Source organism: Pogoniulus pusillus, chromosome W, assembly GCF_015220805.1.
Source record: "Pogoniulus pusillus isolate bPogPus1 chromosome W, bPogPus1.pri, whole genome shotgun sequence".
Lineage (NCBI taxonomy): Eukaryota > Metazoa > Chordata > Aves > Piciformes > Lybiidae > Pogoniulus > Pogoniulus pusillus.
The window spans coordinates 1446628-1461509 of NC_087308.1; the positions used below are offsets into that span (position 1 = coordinate 1446628).

Below are 14882 nucleotides of genomic sequence, written 5' to 3' on the forward strand. Positions count from 1 at the left end.
AGGGGTTGCCCCAGTGTCCCGCAGGCAGCCCTCTCGCTCAAGGGGTGGTGAAGCCAGTAACTCAGGTCCATGTGCCTCATGCGGTCACACTGCTCAGAATTAGAGGTGCCCTGTCTCCAGCCAGGCGGAGGCCAGGGATAACAGAGTATATTGGGACGTGTTTGTGAAATGGCCTGGCACTTCTGAAGCTGAGAAGTACAGAGCGTTGGTAGACACCGGTGCCCAATGCACTCTGATCCCCTCCAGCCACAGGGGGACAGAAACTGTTACAATTGCAGGAGTCACAGGGGGGTCTCAGGAGTTGACTGTGCTGCAGGCTGAGATAAGCCTCACCGGGAATGTGTGGGAGAAGCACTCCATAGTAACTGGCCCTGATGCACCTTGCATCCTGGGGATCGACTTTCTCCGGGAAGGGTACTTTAAAGATCCGAAGGGGAACAAGTGGGCTTTTGGCATAGCAGCTGTAGAGACTGCAGACAAAGAGCAGCTGTCTATCATGCCTGGCTTGTCAGATGACCCTTCCGTGGTTGGTACCCACAAGGTGGAAGATGTCAAGTTACCTATTGCTTCTCGTGTAGTTCATCGCAGGCAATACCGCACCAACAGCGACTCCCTGCTACCCATACAGCAGCTGATTCGCCGCCTGGAGCAGCAGCTTGTCATCAGCAAGAGCCACTCGCCCTTCAACAGCCCGATATGGCCAGTGCGAAAGGAGACGGGGGAGTGGAGACTCACGGTGGATTTCCGAGGCCTGAACGAAGTGACTCCTCCAATCAGCGCAGCCGTGCCTGATATGTTGGAGCTGCAGTATGAACTGGAAACTAAGGAGGCCAAATGGTATGCCACAATTGACATTGCTAATGCTTTCTTCTCCATCCCCATTGCAGAAGAATGTACGCCACAGTTTGCCTTCACCTGGAGAGGAGTCCAGTACCACTGGAACAGACTGCCTCAAGGGTGGAAGCACAGCCCTACAATCTGCCATAGCATCATCCAGACTGCACTGGAGAAGGGTGGAGCTCCAGAACATCTGCAGTACATCGATGACATCATTGTATGGGGTGAGACAGCAGAGGAGGTCTTCGAGAAGGGTGAGAAGATCATTAATATCCTGTTGGATGCTGGTTTTGTCATTAAGAGAAGCAAAGTGAAAGGGCCTGCCAGAGAGATCCAGTTCCTGGGAGTTCAATGGCAGGATGGCCGACGCCACATCCCTATGGATGTGGTGAATAAGGTGGCCACTATGGTGGAACCCACTAACCGGAAGGAGACACAATCCTTCCTGGGGTTTGTGGGCTTTTGGAAGATGCACATTCCCGGGTACAGTCAAATTGTGAAACCCCTCTTTGACGTAACAAGAAAGAGAAATAACTTTGGGTGGGGACCTGAGCAGCAGGTGGCATTTGACCAGATCAAACGAGAGGTGGTCCATGCCATGGCCTTGGGACCAGTTCGAACCGGCCCAGAGATTAAGAACATTCTCTACACAGCAGCCGGTGAGAATGGTCCTAGCTGGAGCCTATGGCAGAAAGCTCCTGATGAGACAAGAGGCCGCCCACTCGGGTTCTGGAGCAAGGCGTACAAAGGCTCAGAGAGCAATTACACCCCCACAGAGAAAGAAATCCTAGCTGCCTATGAGGGAGTCAGAGCTGCCTCTGAGGTGATTGGGACGGAGTCACCACTCCTTTTAGCTCCAAGGCTTCCAGTCCTGACTTGGATGTTTAAAGGGAAGGGTTCAACTCCGCACCATGCCACAGATGCCACTTGGAGTAAGTGGATGGCTCTGATAACTCAGAGGGCTAGGATGGGGACTCTCGAGCACCCAGGCATTGTAGAGGTCATCACCAACTGGCCAGAGGGCACTGACTTTGGAAAACCAGCAGAAGAGAAGGCAGTGACCCGTGCCGAGGAAGCCCCCCCATACAGTGACCTTCCTGAGGAGGAAAAGGCATATGCTCTCTTCACAGATGGATCCTGCCGTCTGGTAGGCAGCAAGCGGAGATGGAAGGCTGCCGTCTGGAACCCCACACGCAGGGTTGCAGAGGCAAGAGATGGAGAAGGCGAATCCAGCCAATATGCTGAGGTGAAAGCCATCCAGCTGGCCCTGGACATTGCAGAACGAGAGCAGTGGCCAATGCTATACATCTACACCGACTCATGGATGGTAGCAAATGCCTTATGGGGGTGGCTGAAGGAGTGGAAGAGAAATGATTGGCAGAGAAAAGGGAAGCCTATTTGGGCTGCTGACCTCTGGCAAGACATTTCTGCACGCCTGGACAAACTGCCAGTTAAAATCCGACACATCAGTGCTCACATCCCAAAGAGCAGAGCCACTGAAGAACAGCAGCATAACCACCAAGCTGACCTGGCTGCCCACATCTGCCAGATTGACCTGGACTGGAAACACAAAGGTGAACTGTTCTTAGCTCGGTGGGCACATGACTCTTCTGGTCACCAAGGAAGAGATGCCACATACCAATGGGCCCGAGACAGATCCGTGGACATATCCATGGAGGCCATAACTCAGGTTATCCATGAATGTGACATCTGTGCCACCATAAAGCAAGCTAAACGCATGAAGCCTTTGTGGTACGGGGGGCGGTGGTCAAAGTACAGGTATGGGGAGGCCTGGCAGATCGATTACATCACTCTGCCTCGGTCTCGCAGTGGCAAGCAGTATGTGTTAACCATGGTGGAGGGAAGCACGGGGTGGCTGGAAACCTACCCAGTACCTCATGCTACTGCCCGTAACACCATTCTGGGCCTGCAGAGCCACATCCTGTGGAGACACGGTACCCCAGAGAGGATTGAGTCAGACAATGGGACCCATTTCAAGAACCACCTTGTAAGCAACTGGGCAAAAGAGCATGGGATAGAATGGGTTTATCACATCCCATACTACCCACAAGCTGCAGGAAAGATTGAGCGACACAATGGTCTGCTGAAAACCACCCTGAAGGCTATGGGAGGTGGAACTCTCAGAAACTGGGAGAAGCACCTTGCAGAAGCCACTTGGCTGGTGAACAGCAGGGGATCAGTTAACAGAGCTGGTCCTGCTCAGTCTGCCCTACTGCCCATAGTTGAGGGAGATGGAGTTCCTGTAGTCTGTGAAAGGAATCTACTGGGAAAGACTGTGTGGGTTGCTCCTGCCTCTGGTGGGGGAAAACCTATCAAAGGGGTGGTATCTGCAGAGGGTCCTGGTCACACATACTGGGTGATGATGGAAACTGGTGTTATCGAGTGTGTCCCTCAGAGAAATCTCTCTTTAGCTGAAAAGGTTTTGAAATCTCAGAGTTGATTCCATGTGTTCCAGATACTTTCAGGTTATCTTGTATTATAGTTGTATCATAGTTGTGCAATACTTGTACCATAGTTGTGCAATACTTGTATTATAGTTCATAAGGGGTTACAAGTTGCTTTTGTAGTTATACCCTCACCACTACACGGCGTCCAACAGAACCTACATCGCACCAGCAGCTATCCAGAGTCCTACAACATCGCATCACACCACGGCGTCCAACCAGAACCCTGCATCTGATTCGTCACTGATGCCCTGCAGTGAGAGACTGTTCCTGATTTCCCTCCAGAGGATGTCTACAGCCATCTCATCTACACCTGTTCCCCTGATGCCAGACACCAAGAGAGACTGTTCCTGATGTTTTCTTCACAGAGGGAAAAGACTTTCCTGAGTTCCAACAAGAACTGTTCCTGCTTCACTGACTTTTCTTCCGTTCCTGCCCTGCTCACATCTCAGCAACCTGCACCGGACCAGAGGAGCACATCGCCTTGAGATACAGCCGGGGACCAAGAAGGACTTTAAGAACTCTTAACCCATGGACACCTTTTTCCCATCTTTGGAGAATAAGACTGTTCTTAGGAAGGTGGAAGTGGTCTAACCAAGGGGTGGAATGTATAGGGTTAACACTCCTGGGGGAGTGACCCTGAACCTGACCCTAGGGGTCTTGGCCCCTCCTCAGGGGTGGGCCACACTCCAGGTGATGGTTAGCCCACTCCCCCCACTTCCTGCGGTATAAAAGAGGAGCACTTCCTGCTCCTCACGCTCTTTCTCTCTTCCTGTGTTCATGATCACACACACACTGATACTGCATACCAGCACAACACGTGGCAGCCACGAGGCAGAGACACCATCACACTACTCGGGTTGTATCCATCCCTGTTTGTATTTTGCTGTTTTCCCTTCCTTATCCTTTGTAAACTCCCCTACCTCCAATCCCTTTTTCTAAGTTATTGTTAAACTTTTCCTTTTTAACTTCCAAATCGAGTGAGATTGATTTATTTGGGTGTCCCTACCTTTATCTCTCTCCTTGTCTTTTGGGGAAAGGAGGGGGAAGAGGGGAGGGCACTCTATAAATTCTATAAATTGTCATTGGGTCTACCAAATTTATAAGAGTCTCTGGGAACCTGCATTTGAACCCAAGACAAACATCAAGGAACTTGATATTTGGAGCACATGGAGAAGGGACTCAAGAATGAGGAATGGGAAGAAAACCAAGAAAGCTGATGAACAACATATAGAAATCGAATGTAGTGGAAAAAATTATCTCCAGCAAAACTGAAACATTGCATCATTTCATATTCCCTCTGTAAAGTATGCTACATTTCTTCTGATGTTCAGCAGAGAAACTGCATTCGTAAACACTCAGATTACCATTTACTGTATATGGTTTCAACTTTGTTCTCCTTATTTGCCTCACAGAAAAAATATTTTTGTTGAAAATTTCTAAGTGCATAGCAAACCTTGTGTTATTCTGGCTAATACACAGTAAAACTTTAAATGTCAACTGAAACTGTTAAGACATTGGCACATGAAGTAAAAAAAAAACAGTTTTGTCTTACAGCACTATATTCCTACTTACAGGTATGTAAGCATTCTGTTACAGTGGTGGCATCAATCAGGTATCCGTTGCACAAATGGCAGGTTATATGGACATTGATGTCCCAAAGCTTAATCTTTCTAGTCATCATTTTTGGTATCTGTGAAAAAAAAAAAATCACCCACACATTACATAGTAAGTCAGATGTACTCATGAGGTAAAAGCGGTTATGGAATAAAGGAGTAACCATAATTCATCTTAAAGATATGCTTTATGTAGATGGCTTCAGACTCTTGTATATTTATGCATATCTTTTAAAAGATGACAAAAATGAATGGTGAAATAATTGAAATCTACACTATTTTACACGTCAAGTTTTCAGAGCGGAAGAGTCCTAGTAAATTATTAATGCTAACCAAGTGTGATGGGTTAGCTTTGAATAAATGCCAGAATCCCACCCAGTTGCTTCCTCACTCCCCATCCTCAGCAGAACAGGCAGAGAAATTAGGAAAAACATGAATGAGAAAGCTCGTGATTTGAAATAAAACCAGAGAGATTGTTTACATTGGTGGTTTGAGTGTTACCTGCCCCCCCACACTTTGGAAATCACTCAGCTGGCTCTGGAAATTTGAATGAAGCTTATTATTTACAGCTTAGCACAATATACAAGCAGATATTTACAGTATATACAGTTATATACAGAAATATACAAGGTAAAAGGTAATACAGAAACACAACAACCCCCCCAGAAACCTGAGTCCCCAGGAGGGGCTCCCAACCACCCTTCCACCTTTTCCCACCCCTCTACCTTACCCCAGATGTTGCCTTGTGCCCCAAGGAAGAATGGAGGGTCAGCCAGGGGGGTTAGGAAGCAAGTGGATTAATCAGAGAGATGGAGGGTGAGGTTAGAGAGAAAATGCAGCTCAAAAGCCCAGGCAGTGCCTGAACTGCCTTATCTATGTTTATACTCTTTTTCTTATACATCTCAGCAAGCCTGAGTGAAGTAGACATCACCATTGTTTCCCTTTCACAGCCTGTGATCTAATCCTTCTGACCAAAACATTCTAGATAACTTCAGACTAGCATATTTACCAGTTATGGCCATAGGCAACATAGAATCAACTTAAATAACTTATTGACAATTAAAATTAAAATGTAATAATTAAGTCAGGTAGTGGGAAACAAAACCACTAACATTAAAACAACACTTTTCCTCTCCCCATTTCCCATGCCCAACTTCACTCCTTCTCTCTAGACTCTGCACCATCTGCGCCCCCCACCCCATGCTGCACAAGGGAGATAGGGGGGTTTCTGATCAGATAGATCAGAACCTATACCAGGAAACTTGAATACTTGTTTTTAAACCTTATTTTATAGCTAGGTTACTATGTAACAATAGCAGCCACATAGTTTGCAGTGTCCTGGTTTGAGCCACTAGCCACTCAGGGCAAAAGGACAGAAAGTATTCTACCCCAAAAGAGTAAATAAAAACACTCACACAGAATTGGAGGTTAAACGGAAAATACAAAAGTAACCAAAACTACAAAAGATATAAAAGCACAAAGGAAATATATATGCAAATCAGAATCAGCCTTGGCCCAGTTCTCCACCTGGACCTACCAAGCCTTACTAGGCCTCAAGCAGGCCAAAACCTTCCCCCCCACACTCAGCCTCAGTAGGCCCTAAGTGTGGGAAGCTTTCTCCTGCAACGAGGTATGGAATGTAAACATCAGGCCCTGTGATGGGAAGTGTCCTTGGAGTCTTACTGATTCCCAGAGGCCTAGGCTGAGAACAGTGAGCAACCCACGCACAGCTGTCAGGGGGTGGAATCTGCCGGCCCCTGGGGCGAACACAGCCCCAGGGGGGCTGATCCCGGCCAGCCCCCCTGGGTGGGAGCCTCAGGGTGTTTACCACAGGTAACCTATCTCTGCCTTACACATAACTTGGGGCCAATCTGTACTGTCCACTTCTGCCAGCCCTAGGCTGGTTGTGCACACCCCCTCTGGGGGCTTTATAAACCGCTGTATTGCCTTAATAAATCGTACTGATGCACAGATGCCTAGAAGCTGCTGTCTCGAGTCGTCAGTACCCCGATCTCGCCTCTCGCCAGCCTCCGTACCCCGACACCTAAGTATATCAAACTGCCCCCCTCCAAGACAGGCCTACCAGGCCTCAATGCCTCCCCCCCCAAAGTGGGACTGACTAGGCCAAATTGTGCATCAAGAAAATAGCTTGCCAAGAAAGGCTGCAGAAGGCCGCACTCCCCCACAAACCAAAGAGATAACAGCAACCACATGTTTTGGGAGAGGAGGGAGAAAGAGAGCAAACTGGTTGTGAACTCTCCTTATATAGGGAGATGCAGGATTATGGGATGGAATAACACAATTATAATTTCCCAAAGTCCACCCTCTGGGACTCTCTGGTACTCTGGAGGAATTTATCTCTATGGTGGGACACTTAGTCCTCAATCTGTAACATGCAGTTTCAATACAGCAAATGACACCTCCAATTTAAAAGTCTGTATGAACTACACACATTTATATAGTGCAGGAGAAGAGCTATTTATGACCATACTTCAGAAATATTTATGAGAATAATTAAACTGTTGTTTGAACCACAAGCCAAATAGGAAGTTAACCATTGTGAAGGCATAATTTTTAATAGCTAAAAGCATACCTAAAATGGCAAACACCCAAGCACAAAAAATAACTACAATTCTTGTTATTTGATTAGGCAGGAATTCAGCCAAAACTATGGGTGTGCTAAGTGTGAATCCAAGCATAATGAGGATAAGAAGCCAAAGGTATTATGGTAAAAACTGAAATAAAGAAATTATTTCCCCTGGAGAACACTGGATATTTTACCCCACTATAGATTAGTCAAGCAGTACCAAATGAGGCATCAACCAGTAAAAGCTCAGGTAGGACAAAATTTAAGATGATGTGAATTAACTATAAAATAAAGGGGGAAAAAGCTATAAAATAGATAGCTTAAAGCAAATTTTATCAGAGAAATATTATAATGTTGTTATTCAATGCCATAGTCCTGCTATCACTTTATAAGTGGGCAGCAAAGCCACGTCTTTCTCTTCTTCTCTCCCTTCCTTTGGCTCTCTGGAGGGAGTCTTATCTGGTAAACAATGGGGTAGAAACCTGCCTGCGGCCTGCAAGGCCACAGTGAATTTCTTGCTGTGAAATCAGGTCTTTTTGGGCCTAATGGGAGACAATGAGGGGGAGAAGAAAACAAGCACTGGGGTTTTGTGGTTTAGTTTGGTTGAGGGGAAGGGTTTGGGGGAGTTTTCATGTATCCTGTATCTGTATTAGGTGTTAAAAATTCATATATTCCGAATCACAAAATCATAGAATCAATCAGGTTGGAAGAGACCTCGAAGATCATCCAGTCCAACCTATACCCCAGCCCTATCCAGTCAACTAGACCATGGCACCGAGTGCCTCATCCAGTCTTTTCTTGAAGACCTCCAGGGACGGTGCCTCCACCACCTCCCTGGGCAGCCCATTCCAATGGGAAATCACTCTTTCTGTGAAGAACTTCCTCCTAACATCCAGCCTATACTTTCCCCGGCACAACTTGAGACTGTGACCCCTTGTTCTATTAGTGGTTGCCTGGGAGAAGAGGCTACCCCCCACCTGGCTACAGCCTCCCTTCAGGTAGTTGTACACAGCAATGAGGTCACCCCTGAGCCTTCTCTTCTCCAGGCTAAACAACCCCATCTCCCTCAGCCTCTCCTCATAGGGTTTGTGTTCCAGGCCTTTCACCAGCCTTGTCACCCTTCTCTGGACACGTTCCAGCACCTCAACATCTCTCCTGAATTGAGGGGCCCAGAACTGGACACAGTACTCACGGTGTGGCCTGACCAGTGCTGAGCCTACTGGACACACTGATCCTGATGCAGGCCAGGATTCCATTGGCTCTCTTAGCCACCTGCGCACACTGGTGGCTCATCTTCAGCCTAGTATCTATCAGTACCCCCAGGTCCCTTTCCTCCTGGCTGCTTTCCAGCCACTCAGTCCCCAGCCTGTAGCACTGCTTGGGGTTGTTGTGGCCAAAGTGCAGGACCCTGCACTTGGCCTTGTTAAATGTCATCCTGTTGGCCTCTGCCCACTCATCCAGCCTGTCCAGGTCCCTCTGCAGGGCTCTCCTACCTTCCAACAGATCAACACCTGCTCCTAGCTTGGTGTCATCTGCAAACTTACTGATGCTGGACTCAATCCCCTCATCCAGATCATCAATAAAGATATTGAACAGGACTGGGCCCAGCACTGATCCTTGGGGAACACCACTAGTGACTGGCTGCCAACTGGATGTGGCACCATTCACCACCACTCTCTGGGCTCTGCCATCCAGCCAGTTCATGATCCAGCACAGAGTGAATCTGTCTAAACCATGAGCTGCCAGCTTGGCTAGGAGCTTCTTGTGGCAGACAGTGTCAAAGGCTTTGCTGAAGTCCAGGTAGACTACATCCACATATTTTCCTGTACATCTTTAAATACAATTTTCTGTATTCCTCTCCAATTCAGTTAGAGCATTTTCATTTTACTGCCTTTGAAAGTAAAATAATTCATTTCTGTCCGCTCTGTAAAAAAACATAGACAGTAAATAAGATAATAATAATACAATGCATAATTACCTTAGCTGATAATATAATGCACAATTACCTTAGTTTAACCTATTTGCAGGAAAAGCACAGCATGAAGCAGAAAAGCAGCAGCATGTAGCAAACTATCCAACTCCCACCCATCTCGCCACCATCTCTGCAGGAAAGAGACAACACACAAAACCCCCATAACCCAAAAGCAGCAACTGGAACAGGAAGCCTCTCACATTACAATCTGAACTTCAAGCCAACTTTCTTTCAGCCAGCACTTTCACTTTGAAGCTGGCATGACAGCAGCATGGTATTGAATATGAGCAGCAGATTTAACTTAACCCATGACAGCTACCTTAAAGATCACCAACTCCAGACATCAACCCAACACCACCATGATCATTAAACCATGTCCTGAAGTGCCATGTCTACACATTTGTTAACCACCCCCAGAGATGGTGACTCCACCGCCTTCCCAGGCAGCCTGTTCCAATACTTGACCACTGTTTCAGTAAAGAAAATTTTCCTAATATCCAATCTAAACTTCCTCTGGCACAATTTCAGTCCATTTCCTCTTATTCTATTGCCTGATACTAGGAAGAAGAAACCAACATCCACCTCACAACAACCTCCTTTCAGATAGTGGTAGAGAGCAATAATGTCTCCTCTCAGCCTCCTCTTCCCCAGACTACATGACTCCAGTTCATAGGACTTGTTCTCCAGATCCTTCACCAGGTTCATCACTCTTCTCATACAGATGTCCTCACATACAAATTCCAGCACAAGCTGAATCTCTTCCAGGCAATGAAATTTTGAAAGGTTAGTTCTCAGCAGGAGATTTCATTCCAGTTTTACCTGCATCTTGTGGGCTTGAGCCATAAACAACCCAAGCTACACATTGTTCTTTGCTCACAGAATCATCAATGAATTGAGACATGTCAGCTTTTTTAGACAGAAAAGTCATAACAGTGAAATGCTATATTAGAAGTAATATCAGATATACTTGTAACTATTTAGAAAGACAGAAAGAAGCTAGCAGCAAAATGGTACATTATAAAGATGTCAGTTTGATTAGACTAGGAATACTGACTAATCTAGACCTTGGTTGGAGACAACTTATTGGGTGCTTCCCAACATGTTTTTTTTAATCCGCAAAGTGATAGCTGATTTATCATTCAAATACTCTTATCATTATCCTTTCTCTTTAAAGTGACATCTGAAATAGGATGTTCTGAGCCAATCATGAGGCAATTGCCATTTGAGTTGAGACATTTAATTTAGAGAGGAAGAGAGAAAATTGTTCTTTAAAAAAAAACACAGATTACTGTGGTGGGTTGACCTTGTCTAGCCACCAGGTGCCCACCAAGCTGCTCTCTCAATCACCCTCCTCAACAAGACAGGGGATAAAACATGATGAAATGTTGCAGAAATCTGTTTAGCTTGCTGTGGGAATGTGATCAAGGCGATGCCACATGGACTCCAGACAATTCAATGTGAATTATGCCAGAGATGTTTATTGATCATTTTGGCTCTCAATATACACCCTCAGGGCATAAAGCACACGCCTACACGTTTGCATAAATTGTCAAGGACAACCCACTTCATCAGCATAAACCACGCCTTGCTTTCCTCATTAATGAGGCATCCATTATCTATCCCTTCTGAGATAAGTTAGTCAGCAGCTGGTAGGAACCAAGGTCAGCATCTGCCTGTTATTATCCTTCTTCACTTTGCATTCCCACAGTTCCCCCTTTTTGTTTTTAAAAATGAAGGCAGCGCTTCTTATCCAATTTGCAGGGCCCTTGCAAAAAGAATAAAAAACACAGCATGCCAAAACACTACTAACAAAGGCAGCTGTTCCCCATCTTAGCCAGTGCGTAGGTCTGCCCCTAATAACAGACGGTCAAACTGGTAACTCTACTTTTGCAATTGCCTATTCATTAAAACAGCATTGCTAGAAGCTTGTGAAATACCTAAATTCATTAAGCGTGATCAAAGCACAACCATATCTCAGTATACATTCCAATGCGCAGCCATCTGAGCAAGACCTCTGCTCACCGCCAAGAAAACAGACTGAACATACAAGCTGATATCCATCAAACAAACCCAAGCACATCTCTCTCTCTATGAAAAAGTTCATGGGTTGAGATAAGGAAAGGGAAATCATTTGCCAGTTATCATCACAAACAAAACAGATTCAGCTTGGGGGAATTAATTTATTGCAAATTATTAAGAGTAGGATAGTGAGAAATAAGAACAAAACTAAAACTGCCTTCCTCTAATCCTCCCTTTTTCCCGAGTCTACCTCCTCCCATCTGTCCTGAGCAGTGCAGGATGGGGAAAGGGAGTTGCATCCAGTTCATAACACTTCATCTCTGTTGCTCTAGTGCCTGGCTCTAGTGTGAGGTCCACCACAGGTTGCAGGGGAACAATGTACTTGACCATAGTTTTTCTCAGGCTACAGGGGAATTTGTGCCTGGAGTACTTCCCCACCCCCCTCCTCCTTCCTACGTCAGTGACCTTGGTGTCTGCAGGGTTGTTTCTCTCATTCAGCATTCTTTACCCTTTTGTATTTTATCACAGAGGCACCATCAGCTTTGCTGACTGGCTCAGCTTTGGCCAGTGGTGGGTCTCTTGGAGCTCTCTGTCCTGGTCTCTTTACACAGAAATCACCCCTGTAGCCTCCCTGTTACCAAATCCTTGCTATATAAACCCAGTACAACTCCTGAGATAAGTAAAGAAGAAATGAGAGGACTCAAATTGCCACATTTAATAAGAAATTAAAATGAAGAAGAGCTCTGCTAGTTTGAAGCAAGTTGGAATGCTTTGGTGAGAAGAATTAGATCACAGGCTGTGAAAGAGAAACAGTGGTGATGTCTACTTCACTCATAGCCTTGCTGAGATGTATAAGAACAAGAATCCAAACACAGATAAGAGAGTCGCTCTCTGTCTGGGCTCTGAGCTGTATTTTTCTCTCTAACCTCACTCTCCGTCTGATTAACCCACTTTGCTTCCTAACCCCCCCCTAGCCAACCTCCATTCTTCCTTAGGGCACAAGGCAACATCTGGGGTAAGGTAGAGGGGTGGGAGAAGGTGGAAGGGTGGTTGGGAGCTCCTCCTGGGGACTCAGGTTTCTGGGGGGGGTTGTTGTGTTTCTGTATTACCTTTTACCTTACATATTTCTGCATATAACTGTATGTACTGTAAATATCTGGTTGTATATTGCGCTAAGCTATAAATATAAGCTTCATTCAAATTTCCAGAGCCATCTGAGTCTAGTCTGGGTGATTTCCAAAGTGGCACTCCATCGCGGGGCAAATTAATTTTGAGTGATTGCTAATTAACTCTGGGAATCAGAATGAAGCTAATGAAGCAATTTTACTTAGTGGGGGCTATTGTGTGGCCTATCTTCTGCTTTCTGGTGTGTAATCGGGTAAAAGCACAAATTGGTTACTTTTTGTTTAATTTAATTTTGAAGAAGATAAAATAAAATATTACATCCATTTATTAGAGTTGTGGTGATTTCATTCTTGGCTATATAGTATTTAATGTCACTGAGTCTTTTATCAGTAATATTACAGGAGCATTTACCAGTAGCATTACAGGAAATGGAAATAATTCTGCTTTCTCCACAGCTTTAATGAGAGTAATCTTACTTGAAACCAAGGCACCAAACCCTTGTTGTAAATTTTACTCACGTGAGACGGTGCTATTTCTGTCATGGGTGATCTTAGGTCTTGTAATTTTTATTTTCATATTAATTTTGGCAATATGTAACAGAAATTGGGGTGTGATGCCTTTCAGAAGCCAAAAGGAGAGTGTCCCAGACTGTGATGGTTTAGGCTCTTACCCGCCCCCCCCCCCCCCCCCCCACTTTGTATTTGCCCCAGCTAACTCAGACGGCCTCTGGGAATATAGATGAAGCAATTTATTTACAGCTAGCAGAATTTACAAGCAGCTATTTACAATATATACAGTTATATACAGTTATATACAGAAACATACAAAGGATAAACAATACAGAAGCACAACTCCCCTCCCAGAAACCTGAGTCCCCAGGAGGGGCTTTCAAACCACCCCAACACCTCCCCCGGCCCTCTCAACCTTACCCCAGTTCTCAGGAAGAAGAGAGGTGCGGCCAAGAGGTTAGGGAGCAAGGTTAGTAGGAGCAAGGTTAATGAGATGTGACTAGGTCTGAAGGCAAAGGCAGAAGTGAAAGACAAAATGGAGAAAAAAGTCTTTCTTCTTCCCAGAGTTCTCAGCGTAACTGTGAGAGAAGGAGACACCATGTTTTCATTCCACTGCCTGTTATCTAGTTCTTTTACCAAAACATTCCAGCTTGCTTCTAACTAGCACACAGACAAATGATAAACAAAGTGGCAGACTGAATGTAAACAGTGATAGTTGGGGGGAAAGCAAGGGGGGGGCCACCACTACACCTCCTCCCCTAGATTCTGGGAAAGCTGCCAATGTCCCAGCCAATAACAATAACATGACAAAAACCCCAGGAACAGAGATAATGGCTCAGGCTCAAGATGTTTCTTCAGCCAATTCAACTAATTCATCCAATTCAGCTCCTCAGGCATCAAACACCCCTAGCCCTACACCAGATTCAAACTCATAGGCCTCAGGCTGGTCCCCCAATAATTCAAAACCGCTAGCAAAGCAGTGAAAATCCATCTTAGCTCAAATAATCTTGGCATCAGCCAAAGCACAGGTTAAGAGGAAACATTTGACAAAGAGCGATTCAAAAGAGGACTTAGGGGAGGGGACCTCTGATGCACAAGAGGAGGAAGAGGGACACCCAGAACAACAAGAGGAAGAGGAGAAGGATGACATCCAGGATTCCAACGATCCCCTCAGAGAGGTCAGGGAAGTTAAAAAGGAATACTCAAGGGAATCAGGAGAGCCAATCCTAAGCTGTCTGGTGAGATGCTGTACTATTGGTGCCAATGCCCTGCAGGTGGTAGACAAGTCTGCCAAGCAGCTAGGGCCGCTCACCAAGGAGAGTGGAGTGGACAAATACCTAGCAAGTCCTTTTGGTAAGGTAAGCTTGTGGACATGCCTCCTGTTGGCTGTGGCTGAGATATCCTTCCTGAGATGATCTGCCATGGGCAGCCAAGAAGTGGAACACCATTGAGCAGGGAATTAAGGTTCTGAAGGAATTTGCTGTGAAGGAAGTGCTTAATGGAGATCATGGCACACATGAGCCTGATGACATTGCTCTTGGAACAGGTCTCATGAAGAAGCTTATCAAGCTTGATCCTTCATCCTATTTTTATATCTTGGCAAGCAAGTTTCTATCAAGGAGTGATAATGGAAGGTCTTTCACTGTTGGTGAATTAACTGATCAGCTCAGGCAGATAGAAGATAGCTTGTCACATTCTGCCCTAGCCTCTGCCATAAATACTATGACCATAGAGATAAAGGGGATGAAAGAC

General features: G+C 45.7%; 1 protein-coding gene across 3 annotated transcripts in view; it reads right to left on the reverse strand.

Annotated features, from left to right (window-relative positions):
- Positions 1 to 14882, reverse strand: part of LOC135192868 (polycomb group RING finger protein 3-like) — a 669299-nt gene that overhangs the window by 229064 nt on the left and 425353 nt on the right. For all 3 annotated transcript variants that reach the window (XM_064176244.1, XM_064176243.1, XM_064176245.1), the window contains one exon: positions 4878 to 4995. In XM_064176244.1, coding sequence (XP_064032314.1) covers positions 4878 to 4986 — 109 coding nt within the window. In that variant the 5' untranslated portion in view covers positions 4987 to 4995. The remainder of the gene's footprint in view (positions 1 to 4877; positions 4996 to 14882) is intronic.